The 20,508-nt window shown below is 58.1% G+C and overlaps 1 protein-coding gene across 5 annotated transcripts in view; it reads right to left on the bottom strand.

Annotated features, from left to right (window-relative positions):
• Window positions 1-667: 667 nt before the first annotated feature.
• The window catches only part of INTS3 (integrator complex subunit 3), a 46,951-nt gene continuing 27,110 nt past the window's right edge, over window positions 668-20,508 (bottom strand). For 3 of the 5 annotated variants that reach the window (XM_026080882.1, XM_026080883.1, XM_026080886.1), the window contains 18 exons: window positions 19,673-19,764; window positions 18,635-18,741; window positions 17,070-17,189; window positions 15,468-15,597; window positions 14,711-14,765; window positions 13,647-13,750; window positions 13,039-13,083; window positions 12,442-12,561; window positions 12,126-12,279; window positions 10,124-10,192; window positions 7,617-7,692; window positions 5,806-5,919; window positions 5,654-5,702; window positions 4,282-4,449; window positions 1,921-2,021; window positions 1,605-1,677; window positions 1,359-1,515; window positions 668-1,215 (listed from right to left, as the gene is read on the bottom strand). In XM_026080882.1, the coding sequence (XP_025936667.1) occupies window positions 1,138-1,215; window positions 1,359-1,515; window positions 1,605-1,677; window positions 1,921-2,021; window positions 4,282-4,449; window positions 5,654-5,702; window positions 5,806-5,919; window positions 7,617-7,692; window positions 10,124-10,192; window positions 12,126-12,279; window positions 12,442-12,561; window positions 13,039-13,083; window positions 13,647-13,750; window positions 14,711-14,765; window positions 15,468-15,597; window positions 17,070-17,189; window positions 18,635-18,741; window positions 19,673-19,764 (1,812 nt within the window). In that variant the 3' untranslated portion in view covers window positions 668-1,137. The other 2 variants (XM_026080885.1, XM_026080884.1) reach the window with 2 other exon arrangements.

Raw genomic sequence — 20,508 nt, 5'->3', positions numbered from 1 at the left:
CGCGGCCTCCCCACTGTGCTCCCGGCCCAGATTCCCTCCCTCTGGCCGGGGGGGCTGGCAGTGCCCAGCCGTGCTGCGCACCGATGTCCCCTCAGCCCCTTCCYGGCACGGAGAAGGACAACGGAGAAGGACGAGCAGCCCCCAGGCAGGCAGAGAGGGGGCAGCTCTGTCCCCCCCGGGTAAGGAGACAAGACACGCAGAGGTGGTGCTTTGTACAAAACATTTGAGAGTTTTTATTTTTTATTTTTTTTTAAAAACGCTTAAAAATGCTAGTATCTCTGGGGGTAAAAATTAAAAGCATCTCCGCCTTCTCGTGCACGCGAGGCGCCCTGGCGCAGGCAGGGCCTGCTCGGCACGGCCAGAGCCGCCGAACCGCTGCCACACCAGCCCTGGGGCCGGGGATGGGGCTGAGGGGGCAGGCGCATCCCCCCACCCGGGCAGGAGCAGCCTCTCGCCCCGCGCCGGAGCAGGGAAGCAGCTCCGTACTCGGTGCCATGGCCCCAGCGTGCGGCACTGGGCATGGGACCAGCGAAGGCATCGTGACTTCCCCCGGGTCTCTCCACCCGCCTCCCCCAGCCCCTGGGGCCCCGCAGCCCCGTTGCACCCCCGAGCGGGGAGCTAATGCCTTGCCCCCCCCCCCCTCCCCGAAGCATCCCGGAGCAGCAAGCTGGTTCGCACCATTTATTTACATTTCTTATATGAAAATAGGAGGCATGTGATATACAGCCAGGGGCTTCCCGCCCCGAGTCCCCTGCCAGCACCCCGGGCCCTGGCAGCCGCTGCGTCCCCTCTTGGGGACATTCGTCCATGCCGCCCCTGGAGCAGGGCGGGAGCGTGGGCGCGGGTTGGAGMCGAGGGGTGCACGCTCCAACCCCCACTGCCGTGAAAAAGGAGCTAAAAAGTCAAGGTGGGAAGGGCGGGGAGCGGGGGCGTCCCGCGTCGCAGGGGCACGGAGGCGCACGGCGGGGGTGCAGATGCAGAGACGGAGAGGGGACGCGTGCTCTCGGGTCCTTCCTGGCAATGGCTTGTGTCCAGCGGTGGCAGAGCCGCTGCTGCGGCTGCGCCAGGACCCCGAGAGCTGCTGCAGCTCAGCGCGGGGCCGGGGCCGGGGCCGGGCCCGGCGGAGGGGCTCTGCCCTCAGTCACTGTCCGAGCCCACGGCCGAGGAGCCTTTCCTTTTCCGTTTGGTGGGTTTGGGCTTGGTGTCTTCTTCCTCCTGCGCAGGAAGAGGGGGAAGCGGTGGTCATTACTGCTTGTCAGGACCACGGGGGCCCCCGGTCCTGCCGCCACGAGGCCGCTACCGCCTAAGCTCTGCCGGCGCCTTCTCCGGGTGCCGCTGGGGCCCCGGGCTGCACTTACCGAGGCGCTGCTGGAGGCTGACTCCTCCTCGTTGTTGGCGGGCTGCGCCGCGTTCTTGCGGCTCCGGGGGCTCGACAGCGTGGCTTTTCGGCGGCTCTTTGGGGGTTTGGTGGAGGAGTCTTCATACTCCTCTGCCAGGGAGAAGAGGTCACTGAACCTGCAGGAAGGCCAAGCAGGGACGGCGTCAGGCAGTGCCGAGAGACGCGGACCCCGGCAGGGGAGGGACGGCAGCTTGGTTGCACTTACTTCATCTTGTGGGCTTCGTCGCAGCTGGCCTGGACGTGCTGCAGGGCCTGCAGGATCGGGGTTTGGCTGAAAACTGTCAAGGAACCAGCAGAAATGGGAGTCAGAGATGCGGCAGCGGGTGCCAGGTGCCCCCCCGGGCTTCAGCCTCCCCGGCTGGGTGCAGAGGGCTTTGCGGGCAAAAGGGCTCCAGGGCCTCCGGCCGCAGCAGCCCCGCTCCCGCCGGGGAGGCACGCGCAGCCCAGGCCGCCTGCCCACGGCCGCGGAGGCGGGCAGGGGCTGCGGCCCCGGCGCAGGGGTGCCGCGTGGCCGTACGTACAGTTCTGTTTGGTGTTGGTCAGGTTGAGGCGGAGGTTGTCCAGGTGCTCCAGGATCTGCTCCAGGGTCAGCTGGGCCAGTTTGCTGCTGGAGCTGCGCAGGCTGAGGGCAGAGGGGCCGTCAGCGCCGCAGGGTCGGCGCGCGTGGACGGTGCCCCGCGGCACGGCCCCCGCTCCTCCCGCCCTGCCCCGCGCCGAGCTGTACCCCGAGGACGGACTGCAGGAGCCGTGCGGGTGCTGCCTGGAAGCCAGCGCGGCCCCCAGCACCCAGAGGCTGATCGTGCCCCATCCTCGGGGATGGGGAGCAGGGCAGGATCTGTTTTTCAGCTCCTGCACACGAAGGGTCCCCCTGAGGCTGCTCTGCTTGTGCTGCTCCATCCCAGGGATTAGGGGGATAAATCCTGCTCGGGGTGCTGGCTGCCTCCATCCCCGGCGGCTTTGCGGGGTGCTAAGAGCCCTGGGTCCTGTGCCGAGCTGGCGGGAGCCGAGGCTGCAGGACGGCGCACGGTGCCAGCGCACGGGGCGCTCCGAACAGCAGGGGCCTCAGCTGGCCGCCGGTTAATTAACGGGGATTAGACCTGGATACTTCTTGGATCCCGGAACAGAAACACAGTGAAAATAGCTGTGTTGTTCAGCTGTGAAAGCTGTTAATTAACGCAGAGGAACAGACGGGAACAGATGAACGCGCAGGCTTCTCCGGCAGCCGCTTCGGAGAGGGGAGAGCCCACAGGTGGCCGAGAAGCTGGCAGGACCGGCCGCTTGCCGGGTGCCGGTGGGCGACCCTCACACGGAGCCCGGGCCGGCTCCGGGAGCCCCCTGCGCGGCAGCGGTCACGAGCGCGGCGTGGAGCGGCAAGGCTGTGCTCGGGGGCTCTGTCGGAGCCCGGCAGGTCCAACACGAGCCCCGCTGCCGGCTCCCCGTGGCCGTGCCAAGCTGCACGCGGAGGCCCTGGGGTCCCGGGATCCAGGCGCTAGCAAAGCTTCCCGCAGGGCCCGGTCCATCCCACCGGCCGCAATGGAGCCTGGCAGGTGCCCGGTGCCGCAATGGTGCCGCGCCGGTGCCGCCTGCTCCCTGGGAATGGGGTCCTTTGGGATGCGCAGCCCTCGCCGCCGTGGGAGCTCGGTGCGAGGGGCTGCTCTGCTTTCCCAGGACACTAGATGTCCTTCCTACTCCAGGAAAGGGCTGCGTGGACCCAGCCTGGAAAGGGTGGCAGAGGATCACGTCAGCCCAGGAGGCCAGGGCACCCTCCTCCCTCCCTAAGCCGGTCCCCGGCGCCGAGGGGCTGCTGGCAGGACTGGTCCTGGCTGAGCTGCCCCAAGCAGGCGGCGACAGCGACAGCAGGCGCCTCTCGCCCTGCGGCCTCTCCGCCTGGCAGAGGCTCCTGCCCAGGCACCGCGCGGGCCCCGCCAAGGAGGGCAGAGCCTCCTTCCCAGCTTGGCGTTCGCAGCTGGATAAAGGGTGGGAGGTTGTTTGGAGAGCCGAGCGCAGCAGACAGCTCCTGCCACGCATCTCAGCTTTGGCACGACTCTGCCTCCATGCCCAGGGAAGTCTCTGGGCTCAGGAAATGCCCCGGGTGAATGTGCCACCCTGGACTGGCACAGGGAGGGAGCTGGGTGCCCTGCATCTCTTCCTCCACCGACCCCGGAGACAGCAGTGTGCCAGCAGAGATTAAGTGAGCCCTGTTAGCTACGTCTGGAAGACGATTTGCACCAGAAGATGCTCTGGAAACATCAAGCTACCTCCCAGGCGGGCACAGCAGGGCCTGAGCAGAGAGGCCGCCCGGCCGCTGACCCAGCAGGGGAGCGCCAAGGCTTGGCACTGCTAACACGAGCAGCTCAAAGCTCTTCCCCAGACAGCTCGGTAATGGGCTCAGAATAAAAGGGTCCTGCCGGCTGGATGTCAGCACAGGCGAGATCAAAGAGCAGCCTCCCGCGCAACTCCAAAGCCGAGACGCTTGCTCGGGGCTCTGGCTGCATGTCAGCCCGTGGGTGGGCAGCAGCACCGCCCCAGCCTCAAGGAGCCGATGGGGCAACTGCCAGCACGCGAGAGCCCCGAGAGGGGCCGGTGTGCCCAGGCTGCGCCGGTGGCACATGGCGTCTCATGGACCCCTTGCTTGCACGAGAGGGCGAGCAGCTTCCTCACCCATCTGGGTGCGCGCAGTGCTGATCTCAGCTCTGCACCAGGACCCATTTACAAAAAAGAGTCCAATAAAGATCCATTCCTGCCCCCTTCCTGCAGGCAACGACTCCATGCTAGCCCCGGAAAGGCTGGCATGTGGAAGCCAAGCAGAATCTGCCATTTGGCTTCCTAGTAGTAGAGCTGCTCATCGCCGGAGGATGCAATGCCTGGCCCTGGTCCCTCACCTTTGGCGTTTTCGCGGTAGGCTGTTGTTCTTGATCAGCAGCGATTTGATGTGCTCAGCCAGGAGGTCGTCGTGTTTGATGCACCAGTGCCGCAGGATGCTTGTGGTGAACTGGTCATCAGGGTGGCAGGGCCGGCTCAGCACCATCTTCACCATTTCCTCGCTGGGCCTGCGGCAAACCAGGAATGGCAAGTGAGGAGGAAGGAAGAGCAGTTTGTATCTTAAATAGCTGGGGAGGTGCCTGGCCTGCAGCCACTGCCCATCTGAGCCTCCGAAGGGCAGTTTAAAACCTGAACTTTATGAGTCTGCAGTGGGCCGTGCAGCAGAGCTGCTATGCCGCAATGGACCTGGCATCCAGGAGGTCAAGCAAATTGTGCTTTGGGTGGGGAAACGTGCAGGGTTTCACCCCGCTGCCTCCACAAACACCATTCTTTTCCATGCTGGCTGGGACCTGCACGTGCCCTTCGGCACCCCTAGCAGCGCTGGATCCCAGGTGCTGGGCAGCAGTCAAGCCGCCTCTGTTTTCCCAGGATTGCTGACAAATAATCCTCCTGGGGACCAGCTGCCAGCGAGCTCCCTGCTCACCCTGCATCATCCGCCCGTGTCAAACCCCATGGGTGCTGTGGCTCTTCCTACCTGCCTGTGGGAAAGGCGCTGTTGCATGCTCGCGGCCTGAGCTTTCTGCCATCACTGGCTTTTCACTAACGCAATTTAGAGCTGGGATTAGATTAGCCAGCCCCATGCACTGCATTAATGAAAACAAATAAAGTGCTCTTCACTCAGCGCGGCGGGATGTGGCCAATCCATCTGAGCAGGCAGAGACAACATAGATCAATGCCAAGGCAGCTCTAATATTGCACCCTGCGGGAGGCAGGTGACAGCCTGCTCTCCATTAAGTAATGGGCTCCAGGACGTGCAAGGTGAAAGACAAACAGCCCATCAGCACTTGGGCTAAGCAGGCTGGAGAGCTCGCCGAGTGGAAGAATGGGTGAGTGATTGCTGAGCACTTGGCAAACGGTGCTCCCGAAGCCAAGTCGCAGTCACGGGCTGTGCTTCCAGGGCCGACGAGCAGCAGTTTCCCCTCCGCCTGGGAGCAGGAATGCTCTGCTGCTGCTGGGAAGAGCCCGGCCAGCTTCCTTCTGGGTTCGCTCCCGCACCACACTGCTATCGCGGGACTGCACTTTGCACAAGAGCTCAGAAATCCAGGGCATCAGCCGCTACTGGTACTCTCGCATGGCAGCATGGAGCTCACGGCCAGAGCTGGCGGTATCCYGTTGTCCCCACCAGGCCGGCAGTCCTGCCCTTCTGCCACACAACCCGCTACCGTGCGGCACAAGGCCCTGTGCTCCGCGCCCAGCAATGCCGGTACTTACTTCTCTCGCCGCAGCTGCAGCAGCAGGCAGGATAATGCCTCCGGGTGCTCTGCAACGGAAAGCGCATCCTCAGCACGGGAACTCAGCCACGTAGCCCTGAACTGGCAGGGGGCACCGGCAGCGTGCCTCTCCCACGCGGGGGGACCGCTCACCTTTGTATTTGAGGTGCTGCAAGATGGGGATGATGGTCTCCAGAGGAATGCTGTGCGCAAGGAAGAGCTGCCAGGTGCAGTACTGCTCAAAGGTCTCCCAATCCAGGCTTTGAACTAGGGGGAAGCACAGCATGGTCACGGGAGCTGCGCGGCCCTTGGAGGAGCGAGCAGGGACCTACCAGAGCTGCCCCATGCACCACGTGCAGCACTGCCGCAGCCCCTCCGTAAGGTCCAGCTGCATCCAGGCACACCGCTACTCCTGCCTGACACACTACGCACGTTCCCCTAGCCCAGAGCAGGGCTCTAAGGCGGGAGAAGGGCAGAGCCACGTCTCTTCGGTGCCCGAGATGCTTGCGTGTATGCCAGGGTGAGCGGGGTTTGCACTGCGCCAGGGCAGTCGCGTTCTGCGTCGTGTCCCTCTGGGTGTGAGGCACAGCTGGATGAAGGGGCTGGTGCGTCCTTCCCGCTCCGCAGAAGGCTGATCAGCATTGCAAGCCCTGCCGTGCCCTAGCAGGGGGCTCTGGGACCTAGCAGCTGGCAGGTGGCACCGGAGTATGTTCTGTTGGCTCAGGCATGGGCGGCAGAACTGTAAAGTCACTAAAGCAGCTGCTCATGGCTCAGAGGAAGAGAATTAACGAGGCTCTTTAATTAATGGGCTTAGACTGTTACTTGCAGCTTGTGTAACACCAAAGCTGGATCTGAATAGCTGTCAAATCAGAGCAATGAGGGTTCTCGCTGGAAGCACCCACTAGCCCYGTGCACGAAGCTCTCCACACTGGCTCTGCTCAAAACCACCCCAGTCCAGCGGGCTGCAGRCTCGGCCGGCACCGACAGCTCAGCACACGCGCCTGAACAGTGGCACTCGGGGAGCAAGCGCAGGTGGGAAGACTTCCCGGTGCTGCAGGGTGCAGGACAGACTGCCAATGGCACCCATTTGTCCTGCAGCTGCCCAGGACCCACAGGGCACATGCAGCAAAATGCAATATTCACTGGAGATTGTAAAGGCCTTTCTACTAGGATAAAGCCAGTGGCTGGTGTAGATCATGCAGATGTCAGCCATGGAGAAGCAGAATGCTTCCAAGGACGTCAAAGCCCAATTAAAAAGCAACGAGAGGAACTGGGTCACCCTGGGGGACCTGGGGGGAGAGGCAAGAAACGCTGCTAGGGAGACATCACGGACAATAGCCTTTTGCCTGTACAGCCGCTAAGGGAACCACGGTCCCAGTAAGGGGCTGGTGCTCATCCAAGAAACTTACTGTGGCCTCAACAGGAATATTAGTTCAGGGTGGACTGAGGGCCAGACTAAACAGCAGCCAGAGCCTTTTTGCTCTTTCTCTCCAGGAACCCGTCGAGGCGTCACAGTMAACAGAAAACGACAGGAAATCCCGATTCCAACCTTTCTGACCACTGGTCCCCTTTCGCCATCACCTCCCAGCCGCCCTCTACCCCTGCTGCACTGGGAAAAGAGTTTACAACAGTCCCAAGAAAGGCCTGGCCTCCAGCACCGCTTTATCAGCTGCTATATCGCAGATGACAACCGACTGCAAACAGACAGGCCACGGCGTGCTGCGGAGCGCTAGCCGCGGACGGACGAGTTCAGCTCCCTGGAGACCCAGCAGCTGGGACCATGTGGAGAGGCTGCGGAGCTGCGGGAGATTTCAGTACTTTTCTCTTTCTCCGAGCTTCCCCGGCAGGGCCGGACTGCGCCTCGGCCGAGGCGGGCAGGCTGCGGGTGCATGGGCCCCAGATCGCGGCAGGCCCCGGGCAGCGAGCCTGCCGCAGCCCTGCAACGCTTGGTGTCGTCTACTCACTCAGGATGTTGAGCACCGAGTCTTTTCGGAACATCACCAGGTTGCCCATCATCACGTGGCACACCAGCTCCTGCAACTGCACAGCAGAGCAAACGGGGTCAGCGGGATGCCAGGGCCACAGGAGAGGCTGCGCTTAAACCCTCTTGCACGGGGACCCCTGGACCCAGAGAGCAAGCGGAGAAGCTGCTGCTCTGCCAAGGGACGAGGCTGAGCTCTGGCGCGTGGCCTGAGGAGGCTCAGAAAGCACAATAAGGGCTACTTTGCTGGGCTCAAGAGACTGAGACTAAAGACTGACACACAGCCCCTCGCACGGCCTGCCTCGCGCACCCGCCGCCTCTCCGCAAGAGCAGGGATCCGGCAGGGAGCCCCAGAAACCCCCTGGGTTGCAGGTGGCTCATAAATCAGAGCCGGTTCAGGCAGCTCCAGGGAGATGCAGCTGTTGCAGGGGACCAGCAGAGGCAAGGAAGTAACGAGAGGTTAATGGTTTCACACATCAACATGCAGGCTGGGGAGCAGGAGCGTCAGGCAGGACAGACAGCAGATCCTCGCAGGCTGGGCCAGGATGGGTGGGATCCTGCACGAGGATGGCCCCTCTCCCTCTTTGAAGAGCTCGGCTGCCGGGGCCGGAGAGCTGCGCAAGCGCTGCCCGGCTCCCGCGCCTCCCGCCTGTCCTGGGGACCTGCTCTCAGCCCTTCCCTCCGTGCGCCTGCAGACCCAAGCGTGCTGACGGACGCGCAAAGCCCACCGCTGGGGCTGGCAGCGGGGAGGGCTTGGCAGCCTGCTAGAAAAGCGCTGAAAAGCCCAGACCGCTCTGCCCTGGGCCCCGGACCTTCCCTGGTCTGCGAGGAGGTAGCTGACACTACCCAGACGCACGGTGCTTCCTGCGCTGACTCACCCCCTTCAYCACTCCGGAGAGGGGGAAGCGAAGGCACCGGGACAGGACACACACGGAGCCTGCCAGGCCCGACAGAGATGGGAGCTGGGGAGCACCGTTCCCCATCCCTGCGCCCGTGGGCTCCGCTGCAGAGCGCACCTTGGCTCGCCTCCTATCTTCCTTCCCACATGCTAATCCTGGGCCTCYGGGTCCAAGGCACTGCTGCCTTCTCGCACACCGGGAGGCTGGGGGGGGCTGGAGGCACCCCGAGCCCGAGGGAAGGTTGAATTCCTGCGGCCCCGGGGCTCTGTGCGCAGACCCCACGTGGGCTGCACAGCCAGAGCATCACAGGGAAACAGATGAAGAATAACAGGAAGGAACGAACGAATTGGACAAGGGAGGAGAGAGGAAACGCTGCAGGCCTCTGCTGGGAAAAACAAAACCTCTGCATTTCAGAGCACGGCGAAGCCCGAGAGCAGAGGAGTAAGAGCAGGGCTGAACTGGGGGGGTCAGGGCACCATGACTCAAACCTTTCCTGTACCCAACTTCATCAAGAGCCTGCCAAGCAAAACTTGCTGGTGAGGCATTCTGGCCCCGGCACAGCTGGGAAAAGCACGACTGGCCAGGAATGGTGTATAAATAGGGCGAGTTAAAGGGTTATCAGCAGATCACGCTCCAGACGAGCCTAGACGGCAGAAACATGCAGTGCAGCATTCTTGCCGGTGCCCACCCCCCTGCCCCCAGCTTTCGCCGTGACTATTTTTGGGTTGCTCCGAACCGGTGTCATGGCAACTCCGTGTGACCATGGGGAAAGGTTCCTTCCAGGAGGGTCTAAGGAGGGCTCCGCTTTCCGTTCACTTGTGTGCTGAGGCTGCAGTGCCTCCGCCACCAGGACAGGGAGAGCTGACAGCAGCCAGGCACAACCTCAGCCCCGGGGGGCCACAGCGCAGCGGGGAGCACGCTCCGGCTCTTTGCACCTTCCCTCGCGGCCYGGGGCAGGAGAGCTCCTCTGCTCTCTCCTCCTGTACACCTGCCCGTTAGGTGAGGCGGGCAGCCTGGGAACACGGCCCCCGCAGCGCTAAGCGCCTCCCTGCCGAGGGACTGATCCCAAGAGATCAGCCTGGAGTTCCTGTCCATTTCCAGCCTCCCCCCGTTCTTCCCCTTCGGGCAGGCGGCTTGCAGCGAGCACTGGAGCAGCGCTGGCCATCACAGGCATCTCAGATCCAGATGGGTCTTTGTGTTGCGCCATGCCTGTAACTCGACAGGGATCAGAGCAAATCCAGGCAAATCTCTCTCAGCACTACTGACACAGCTCTGGGGCCTAGCAAATCCCTTGAAYGAAGCAGCTTAGATTTAGCCTTCTGACACTGTGTGCTGCAATTGCTCAAACTAAAGAGATACCGAGAGGTTTCAGAGCTCCTGTTTGCCAAACTCAGTGTGTTGCCTGAGGCTGGCTCTATGCCTCACTCAAGAACCTGGGCAAGAAGGACTAAACAGGGAGACTATTGCCCCGTATCCCTGATGGACAGGCCACTTTGCCATTTCAGGTTTAAATCTCTTGAGTGTAGAGGAGCCAAACGCTGCCATTTCAGGAACATGCTGTCTCCCACCCTACACACAGGACCCCCCTTACCTGGGCTGAGTCTATGACAGCTACAATCATGTTCAGCAGCTCGCCGCTTCGTAGGGTCTCATCTGGGAACTGGAAGAGTTCAAAAGCAAGGCAGGGCTCAGTAAAGGGCACGAGGGAGAGGCCAGCTGAAAGCTCCTAGCCACATAGCTCAGGCAAAGCTCTTCCTCAGTTCAGGCTTAGACACGTGCGTAYGTTACTTCTTACAAGGGGCAGCATGGCCGAGGCTGACCCGTAGTTTCACTGACAGCTGGACCAGAACCAGCATCGCTTCCTAAATGCAACGAGGGAAGTGACTGAGTGGGAAAAGGAGCCAAAGTGCAGGAGGTTTGACAGGCCACTTTCTGCAAGCAGTCTGGAACGGCCAGCTGCTGCAGGGCAGAGCACTGCCAGGCTGCTGGCAGGCTGCTGAGAGCGGGTGCCCAGCACATCTGTGAGATGCAGCTAACACTAGTCGTCTGGACTGACTAGAGCAGCAGGAGGAATGAGGCTCCTTCAATTTCTGGTGGCAGAAGTCAGCCAGGCCGGAGTGGTTAAAACTGTCCATTTTCCCTACACTTGCTAGCTTTGGTAACGGCTCTAGGGCCTTGCGCATTATGCAAAACTGCAAGGAAATCAAAATCAACACACAGGGCAAAAGGCCAGGAAAACTGGCGGCAGCAGGCTATCCCTACACAGTTCGGATCTGGCTGTTCAGACAGCAGCCCCAGCTGGAACRCTGCTCCCGGGATGTTCTGCCTGACTTTCGCTGGTCAATACGCCCACGGGAGCAGAAACAATCTGACCCCCACTTGGGGGTGTGGGGGTGGCAGTTTAAAACCAGTGCTCGAAGCACCAGGCAGGGGATTCTGCTGATCCRCTAAGCCAGGATCCCTCTGGAACATGCTGGTGTGCAGGACCATGAGGTGAGAAACCTGCTGCATGGTGCCTACCTGTGCACAGGTTTTCCTCCCCTTCCCAGGCTGTTTCTGTGCCCCCAGCTGTGTCCCTCTTTCCACAGAAGCCCACGGAAAGTGCTCGTGGGGATTGGGCTGGACAGCCTGGACGCCCAGCAGATGTTCCTGCTGAACCAGCCAGAAAGGAGGGAGGAGGGGGGCCAGTTCATTCCTCCCAGGGAATGAGAAAGTACACACAGAACTGTGACCTCTCCATGACGTTACCTTCCCTCTCTCCACCCCCAGGCACACAACAYCACTCCCTGAAGCTGGCTGATTGCTGGACACTTGTTGGAAGCAGCCTCCACCCTGTGACCATTTTAAAGAAATGACTGCAGCCTGCAGAGCTGAGACAGCCCCAGCAGCATCCTGGCACTGGGAAGGTAACAGCAGCTCTGTCCAAGACCCAGACGGCCTGTGTGAACTGAGACTGAGCCGTGACCTATCTGGTGCAGATGCCGGGCTCTCCGTTCCAAATGAGCTCTGCTATCGACTGCTTTCATAAGTCCAGCTGGCTCCTCCTCAGCACAGAGTGCTGAAAGCAATAAACCATTTCATTAAACCTAAGGGTTTGGACTGGGCAGCAGCACTCCTGAGCGCTGCTTCCCCTAGACTTTGGGAGGACACGTTTGCTCAGTCTTCCCCACCTGCTGCTCTCCAGCAGCCCAGCTAAGAGGAGAAGCAGAGAGCAAAACCTGCTCAACCAGCGAGTGCAGACAACACCATGTGCAAGGGACACAGCCAGGACAGCAAGGTTAGTACCTTACCACCCACGGAGAGAACAAGGTTTTAATGGGGCCATAAGCAGGCAGGATGACAACTGAACATCTGTCTCAAAGGCAGCACACTGACCCCCACTAAGCTGGGCTGGGGGGCTGGACGGAGGCTGTATCGTGTTCAGCCTGAAAGAGCTTTCTCTGGGCTTGCCTGCCTCTGCTACAGCATAACAGGCCTGAAACACGGAAGCACGCTGCTCTGGCCCAGAGCGTGCCCTCAGGAAGGTGAGAGGATCTGAACTGACTGGAATCGCACAGAGCCCTGGTGTTCCTGCTGCTTGCCAGGGGCCTTACCTCTGTGTAAATGGAGGGGGTGAGGTAGCAGAGCAGCCGTACATCATCTTCCTGGCAGGCCTTCATGTCCATCATCAGGCACGTGTGCAGGTCCCCCAGCTGCGTGGCCTGGGCAAAGGACTCGTACAGGTTCATCTTCCCTGCTGCAGCTTTGCTAGAAGGAGACGTGCTCCGGTGAGAGAGCAGCCTGCCAGCCCGCAGGCCCTGTGCTCCAGCAAGGGCTGGGCTGGCGTTGGTATGACACCAAGCTGTCCCTTGGAGGCAGCACGGACCAAGTCAAAGCTTGGACACTTCCCCGCAACTCCCTCTGGCCTACCTGGCTTTTAAGTAGTACAGAAGGTGGTAGCCAATCTTGGGTTGCTTCTGATAGAGTTCTGATAGGAGATCCAGCAGCAGCGAGAAACCACTGTTATCTTCCTGCATCTGGCAGAGATTCCTTGGGGAGCACAGGACAGGGAGACAGCCAAGTTACATGAGCTGCAGTGCGAGAGCTCTCTGCTAACGCCGAGGACCAGCAGCTCTCAGGGAAACCCAGCTCCAGGCACTAGGTGGTCCTGGCGATCCACTCTCCTAACTGGACACAGGGGCTGCCGCTGAGTGCGATGAGACATACAGCAACAAGCGGGATGGGGTCAGGAACCCATGGCAAACCTCAGCTACACGGGAGGCCCCAGGGATCCCGAGCTTCCACAAACAACCAGATAAGCTGTGATTTTCCTGTGTTTGAAGYGTTTCTACTAAACAAAACACAACATAGGCAGAATGAGGCAATAAACTCTTCTGGCTTCGGGATCTTGGGGAGCACTGTGGTAAGCAGGGGGATGGCAGAATTAGACCCACAAGGTTCACTCATGATGGCGGTCAGAAAAAAGAAAAAGCCCTAGACTTTTCAAAAATATCAGAACAGACATACCTAAATATTAGGTAGAGCGGCTTCCCCACTGACTCCTCCAGAGACCTGCAGGACAAATGCAATGGTCAGAGTGCTATGTGTACCTGCCCTCTGCTTTGGGCCAACAAATGGCAATGAAAAAGCCCTGCACATTGTCTGCTGCAGTCCTTGGGGCCCTTAAGGATTAGCCCTAGCTAATGGAGACACAGAAACAGTCCTGCTAACAGAACCCAGGAGCTCTGACACCGAGCCCTGTTCCAATAAAACCCAGGAGGAAGACTGTATGGCGCTGGTTTGTGTCAGTACAGCAGGGACAGATGGAGTATTTAGCATCCTGTGTGCCCTGGTCAGACAGCCAGGAGCCCCAAAAGCATCAGCTAAACTGAGCTTAGACGTCTGGACTGGTGGCAGCAGTTTCTTCCTGCACTTGTGGCAAGGAGGAATATGGTCCATTTTGTGCACTGGATACGACAACTATTAACCAAATCCATGCTGACCGCTCGTGAACCCTGAAACCCTAAGAGAAGCTGGTGCTTTCAGTGCCAACTTTCTGAAAATGGTGGAAATTTTAATGTGAAAAGCCCAAGTTCCATTGTGAAAGGATGAGACAGAGAAAAATAAATCCTTACTCCTCTGTGATTTCTTCTGGCAAAACCTCACCACGGAAGTGAGCCTTAAATAGCTCTTGGAGGCAGGATGCGAGCACTGATAACTGCTCTGAGTCAAAGTCCTCCTGGTGGAGAGAAAGGAGGAAATGAGAAGAGAAGGCACGAGCTCAAACCCTGCCTGCCCAGTATAGGTCTGGTTGGAAGGAACCCAGCACGGAGGCACCACTGCTGGGAACGTGGTCCAAGCCGCAAAGGAACCGTTCTGCTGCTATACTGCAGTAACAGGAGCTGCCAGAGCTGGTCACCAGCAAGACGAGCCCAGCTCTGAACCACTTCACAATCACTGTGGTGCACTTCTCTAATAGCTAGTAATTCACTGAGCTGAGCTCTCCCTCTGCAAAAGGGATAGCAGAGACCAAGAGCACTTGGCAATGAGGATTTACACCCCTACAAGCCCTTTCCCAGCGTTCGCATGGAGGAGAGGAGCAGCTCTCATGTGCTAAGAGGCCACTTGACTCTGAAGAAAGCCGATTAGAGGGAGGGGGTGCTGCCTCCCTTCAAATGCTTAGCTGCTGGAGAACACTGACAACTCCTCTGCTGAGCAGGGTTTGCTGCAGCCTCTCCCGAGCACAAGGCCCTGTGCCAAAAGCGAGGGAAAGTCTCGGCTGCACAGCACACGCAGAGAGCCCCCAGGAGCTCTGCAGGCACTACAGCAGCCATGGTGGGTCAGACCATGCGTGCACCTCCCCAGTACCCTGCCTCTGGCAGCAACTACTGGGGATGTTTAGGTGAGGGGCAAGTGATCTTCCCCTGCTAAACCCTTCTGGCAATTAGCAATTTGGGGCTGTCCTGAGCTGGAGGTGACATTAACATCTGTGTTTAACAACCACAGATGGAGCTGTCTAGTGCCATTTTGAACTCATTTATGTTTTGAGTTTCCTCAGCCTTCTGTGCGCTAGTTTAATCACAGCCTTGTCACCTCTCTGAGAAGAGCTGTGCAAGCTCAGAGCTGGCTGGCCCACACCACTCAGCCGCTCTGGTTTCATGGTTACACAGTAGCACTGCTCCCGGGTCTGTGCAGTTACCTCCAGGACTTGATCCACGATTTCCTGCATGACCTCACACTGAGCTTCCGTATCGCTGGAGCACAAAAACAAGAGGAAATCCAAGTTACAAAGGAAGATACGGAGAGCAGGGACAAGGGGGCTTTGTGCTGAGCTGGCTACGCTTGGGAGCCCCCAGGACCTGAGAGTGAGGGAAGGCCCGCTTTGCACTGGTGCCATGCCCAGAGGAAGGCAAGACCCTTAAGTACACACTGCAGGGACCCAGCCCTGGAAGAACGGACTGCACTGCTGCAGCACCTACTCACAGAAGTGCCTGGGGCAGTCTGCAGCAAGACAAACAAATTAAATGACTAAAAGCATAAGATTAAATGCACTTAAAGCCATAAAGACACAAATTAAATCAGCCTACTATGCCAAGGCCTGAAAAGCAAGAGCTTTTTAACCTGCTTTAGATGGAGTTAATTCCAAGGTCGCTGTAAAATCAAGAGTGGAGATGAGGAAGTCCAGAAAGAGAATCTGCAGACACCAGGAACAGGCACATCTCCATCCCTGAGGAATGTGCCCCATGCAGAGAGSTACTGAAACACCCAGGAAGCAGTAGCCCCAAAGGACCCCCGCAGAGGCTGTCCATGTCAAAGACAGACAGACCACAGATACCATCAGCTTTGAGAGAAGGACTCTTGGAGCAAGCAGCATTGCGTGACAGTACTGAAAGGTTTTGCATGTGGTTGCCCTGAAGAGACCAACATGAAATGTAACATTACCGAACAATACCAACCTTCCCTTCTGCAGCTGCAGGACTTTATCCTTCAGTGACTCATCCAGTTGGTCCAGGAACGGCGTGATATCAACAGGCTCCTCCACAATGGTTTCTTTGATTGGATGAAACCTGAACTCCCTCTTCTTCCCTGCAACAAAGAAAGCAACAGTGGAATAGTTTTCCACTATTTTCCCAAGCAGCTACATCTAGGAGATATCACAGGCAAACTCTGTCCTAGCAGCAGGAGTCATGTGGGGCTGCTGGGGCAGCCACCACCTCAGGCAAGCAGCGTGCCCCTGCTGTGGGATCCAGTCTCAGATCTTGCCTTCACCATTTGGAGACGTGTCCAGGTCACGATGCCCTGGAAGGCCAGCCTGAATCCAAACGCAGGTAATGTCCAGAGCTGTGGTTCCAGTTCAGTCTAGTTTCCAAAAACTGATGCTTTGCCTGTCCTTCGAGATGCTCAGCATAGCTAGCCCACAAGTCTCCCTACACCAGAGGCAGGCAAATGTTCAGGACTCCAGGACTGAGACACTCCAGCTACTTTTCTGCACCCCCGTCCTTCAGACTCCTTCCAGGTCACAAAAAATGTGGAATCCAGAAGCGCCACAGCCAATGCAGAAGCGCCAGCAAGGGAGCTGTGACTACAGGATCAGACAAGGTGGCTGATCCCCTTTACAAGAGTCCTCTCCTCCTCTGCACATGGCTTTTGAGCCTGTGCCCCTTTTGGGGGCCCCAAGCAAGCTGAGCAGCCGGCAGGGCACTGATGGGATTACTGAAGACAGTGCTACAGTACACATTGTCACACTCCTCTACCCCATCCTCGGCTCGTGGCCCCTCCCCACCACAGGGTTAACCCCTCCAGCATGGCAGAAAGCCCACAAAAGCCCTTCCACCAAGGACAGGAACAGCCTGAGATGCCTCTAGCTCCAGAGAGCTAGCAGAAGGGATTCTGGCCTTGTGCAGCAGTCTTGTCAGCCCAGTGGCTTAGCTGTGGACTCRTGGAGGCCTCCTGCGCGCATAATGAAAACCGCGTGCCTTAGCAGTTAGAGGCCTGAGCCTCATTAGCAGCTGCCTGAGAACAGAGACACCCTGTTCCCAAACAAACCATCCAGCCCAGCATCTGCCACAGGGATTCCCAACCGCACAGTGCATCAGGGCTCTGAGACTAGCCAGACAGCTAGTGAAGACCCAAGAGTGGAGGAAGTGCCATGTTCGAAGGTACTAAGCTCTAGGGAACAACCATCCAAGGAGACAAGGCCCAAGAGGCCTTTCCCATTGAGCACAGGTCTCTGTATCAGCTCCACAGTCTGGCTACTGGGGTCAGAGGTCTGGGAAACAGCAGAGCATCTGAGTGAGTCCCCTCTCTTGCAGAAAGAAGCTTGGGTCTCAAGGACAGGGTCTGCCCAGCCTGCAGTAATTCCTGCTGCTTGTGGGAAAGGGGCTTTAAGAGAACTGTGCTTACAACCGGCTCTCTGGGGATCCTTCATCACGGAAGGGAAGGAGCCTGTGAGCCAGGAGTGAAACAATGGCTTGCAGAGAGGCAAAAGGCAGCTATTCACACCGCACCAAGACAGAAGTACTTGAGAGTGTTAGTGCCCAGCTGACTGCATCTCTCACCTTTGCTGTTCAAGTCCTCTTCATCGTCACTAAATGCGGCTTCTGCATTGTCATAGCAACTGTCATCCTTGTCAGACATGTGATTGTCCATTTCCATGGAAACAGGCTCCTCAATTTTGACTGCAAGAATGAATGCAAAGGAATAAGAGCAGGAGTGAGATTACGTTGGCTTCTGGCACAGCCTTGGGGCAGGACAGGCTCTGCCTACAAGTTACATCTACTGATAATCAGGCTCCAGTGAGGAGAGAAAGTGCTCTGCAAAGGGGAAGAGAGTCCCGGCAAGCGAGGGACTCTGGAGAACCACGCTGGGGAACGGCACTTTCAGCGACCCTATTTGACCATCCCCATTTGGTGCAACGTTTGGCAGGGCAGCGGCAAAGGTCTGAGCTGCCCATCATCCTTCCTGCTTCATCCTTCACCCACGCCAGCCTGAGTCCTTGAGCAGAGCGTCAGCTTTGTCAGCTCCGTCAGGCAGAGAGGCTTGAAGAAGCAAGGTTTGCTGGGGAGATGGGTGCCTTCTGGGGGACCAGCTGATGCAATGAGAAAAACAGACAGGCATGGTCCTTCAGCAAAGCTGACAAAGCAGCAGCACTTTCTGGTTAAATACAGGTTAGAAATGCTAGCTCTTTGTTTAATCTCATTATGTTAATCAATTAGTCTACAGAGAAGAAAGGGTAAGTAGCCCCTATGGAGCACAGGGAGAAATAGGTAGTTTGCATCTTTAGTGTACTGCAGGGCTGAGGTGAAGGGAGATCACAAGCACCCAAAAATTCAAGCATCCAGAATTTTTAGCATCCAGTGAACCCCCTTTGCTTGCACAGGGGATTGCAGAACATCCTCTGGTCCTGCACTCCTGCTCTTTCTAGTGATGCTGGACAGAGCCCGTGCCTCAAAAGGAGGCAGGAAAACACTGGAGCGGGTGGGGGGGAATCCAGCACACGCCACAGAGTTTGTGCTTTCCCACCAGCAGAACATGAGAAGGCAGGTGGGGACTGCAAGGCACCAGCTGATGCCTTGCTCCCTGCAGACCCAAGTGCTGGCAGCCCAGCCTGGCTCTTCGGGCAGCTGCTATTCACTGCGCCAAAGCAGCAGAAAACATGGGCACCAGGACCCAGTCAGGGATGCGGAGATAAAAGATCTCGTGGCACACCCACAGGGGAGGGGGCAGACCCCCTGCCGGAGGCAGGGTTTTTCCCTGCTGGTGCTCAGGACCTTTGGAAACCAGACCATTCCCTATCAAGTGCCTAAAGCTGGACTCCAAGACCTTCCAGTCCCGGTGCTTGTGATTCTGTAGAGATCCAACACTGTGGTTACTGGATAAATACGGACAACTTACTACAAGCACATATGCTCCCTGGCACAGACAGGCACCCTGCTGAGCCTCTTGTTTTGTTTAACACCCTCGAGCATAGCAGTCTCACAGCGAAGAGCTCTCCTCTCCTGCTGGAGTCCCAGTCGGACCCTCTGAACAGCAGCTAACGCTGTGGGAGAGCCAAGGAAAGCCCCTGTCTTTGTGAAAGCAGTACCTGTCGCAGCCTCCCTCTGCCRCCTGCCCCACTCCCTACCTTCGATGGGGGGCGAGGGCGAACTGCAGAACTCCGGGAATTTCTCCCTCAGCATGGCACGGAGCTCTTTGTCCAGCTTGGGGTTGTCGAAGAGAGGGGCCAGGTGTCTGTTGTGGGGGGGGGAAAAGGGGTGAGAAACAACTGGGATGCATTGCCCTGCTCGGACCAACCAGCTCTGCTCCTCAGCAGCAGCTCCTTCTTCCCTACAGAGCTGGAAACCCAAAGCAAGACCTACGAGACCCTCCGGCCAGCGCACAGTCCTTACAAGCCCTCCCCTTCTCCGACCCCTGGCAGTCCCCCAAGGGCCACCCTCCCACTTCTGCAGCCTCATTCACTGGGCTTCTCCCTATCAGCCTAAAAGACGTGCTGGCTCCACAAAGCCTCTTGCCCCAACCCTGCCCTCTCACTGCCAAGAGGGGCAAGCCACAAACGCTTCCCATTACGCAACGAGCCAGAAAAGAGCCTTGGTTTGGGGCCCAGCATAGGTTTTCCCCAGCGCACAGCAAGGAAATTTCCTCAGTTAAGCAAGGACTTTGCTTTGCATTATGGACTGCAAGCTACGAGCTCCCACCTCCCTTCCTGCAGATCAGTTGGGGTTCCCTCACTTTGTCACCAGTGAGGCCTGCGGCACCAAAAGGCTCACGGGAAGAGGAGAAGAGGCCTCACCAGGAGAGGGGGACTTTGCTGATGCAGGAACTGTCTGCAGGGCTGAAGCACCATGAACAAGGTTGCTCTGTTCAGCTCACAGCTTGGTGACCAGAAAGGTTTGGGGACATTCCTATTTATGTGGAGGGGCTGTAGTTTATTTATCCCATCCTTCCTCTTGGTTCAAGAAAAAGCTCTCAGGACAAGCCTCAGGACCATAAATACACAGCCGTGTCTTAAGTATGAACATATTTATGTTCATAAATAATAAAAATGCCCTCCGCAGCTCTTCCAGAGCCTGGAGTTCATTTTTGCTAGGCTGGAGAGACTGGTCCCCAGGAATCCTGATGCACAGCAGTTGTATAAATGCAGTAAAATTTAGGGCTGTCTTACGCAAGGACTCGCTTCTCCACAATGTGGGTGAGAGAATTGAACACGCCTTGCCGGACATGAGCCTCCAGTGGGGGGTAGAAGTTGGGAATAATCTGAAAAAGAGGAAAAGATCAAGTTAGTGCCATGTTACGGAACCCTGCTGCCTACCTTTGGGCCTGCGTCAGCTAGTAGTGCTCTTGGACATAGGCAGGGCTAGCTAAGGCCATCGGTCTGCTAGTCTTGGGTCACCCTTGACTTGAGCACCACATCTCAGCTGTGCTTGACCAAGAAGGGCAGCAGGAGAGCTCTCCAAGTGCAGCATCTTGGGGAGGTGCTGACAGAAGGGGGACAGTCCATGCCTCTGGCTTCCTCACTCCCCAGAGCTAGCCCGCACATTTCCCAGGGACTAGAAAAACAAGACGATGCTACCTAGGGAGCTGTGACAGGCCCAGGGTCTTGCCAGGCCATGTTCCAAACAGCAGCGATTGCTGCAGGAGCTGCTGGGGCTTCTTGCACAGTTGTGCTGCTATTTAAGAGGACCCTGGAAATGGAAGCAGACCCCTCCAGCACCTTGCCCCACTGTGTCTCAAAGGGGATGCGGGAGGAATAAGAGATGGGCACCTTAAAAAAAATCCCTTCAGCTTCTCACCCTTCAGCTCTGTCCACACACAGCCCTTTGCTTTTGGAGGGACTGAGACAGCTCCTCCCTGGAATCTGGGTCATCCCATGAACCTTACACTCAGTTCCTCTGCCAGAAGAAGCTGCTTTTGGACTCAGACAGCCCTGGGATGGGAGCACAGAGAGCGTGCTGTGTGTGAGGGAGGAAAGTAATGCAACTCACAGCTCTTCCAAAGCTC

The sequence above is a fragment of the Apteryx rowi genome, unplaced genomic scaffold (genome assembly GCF_003343035.1).
Source record: "Apteryx rowi isolate R43461 unplaced genomic scaffold, aptRow1 scaffold_530, whole genome shotgun sequence".
NCBI classification, from domain to species: Eukaryota; Metazoa; Chordata; class Aves; order Apterygiformes; family Apterygidae; genus Apteryx; species Apteryx rowi.
Note: the sequence above shows the minus strand (reverse complement) of the source record. Positions and strands in the feature narration are given on the sequence as shown.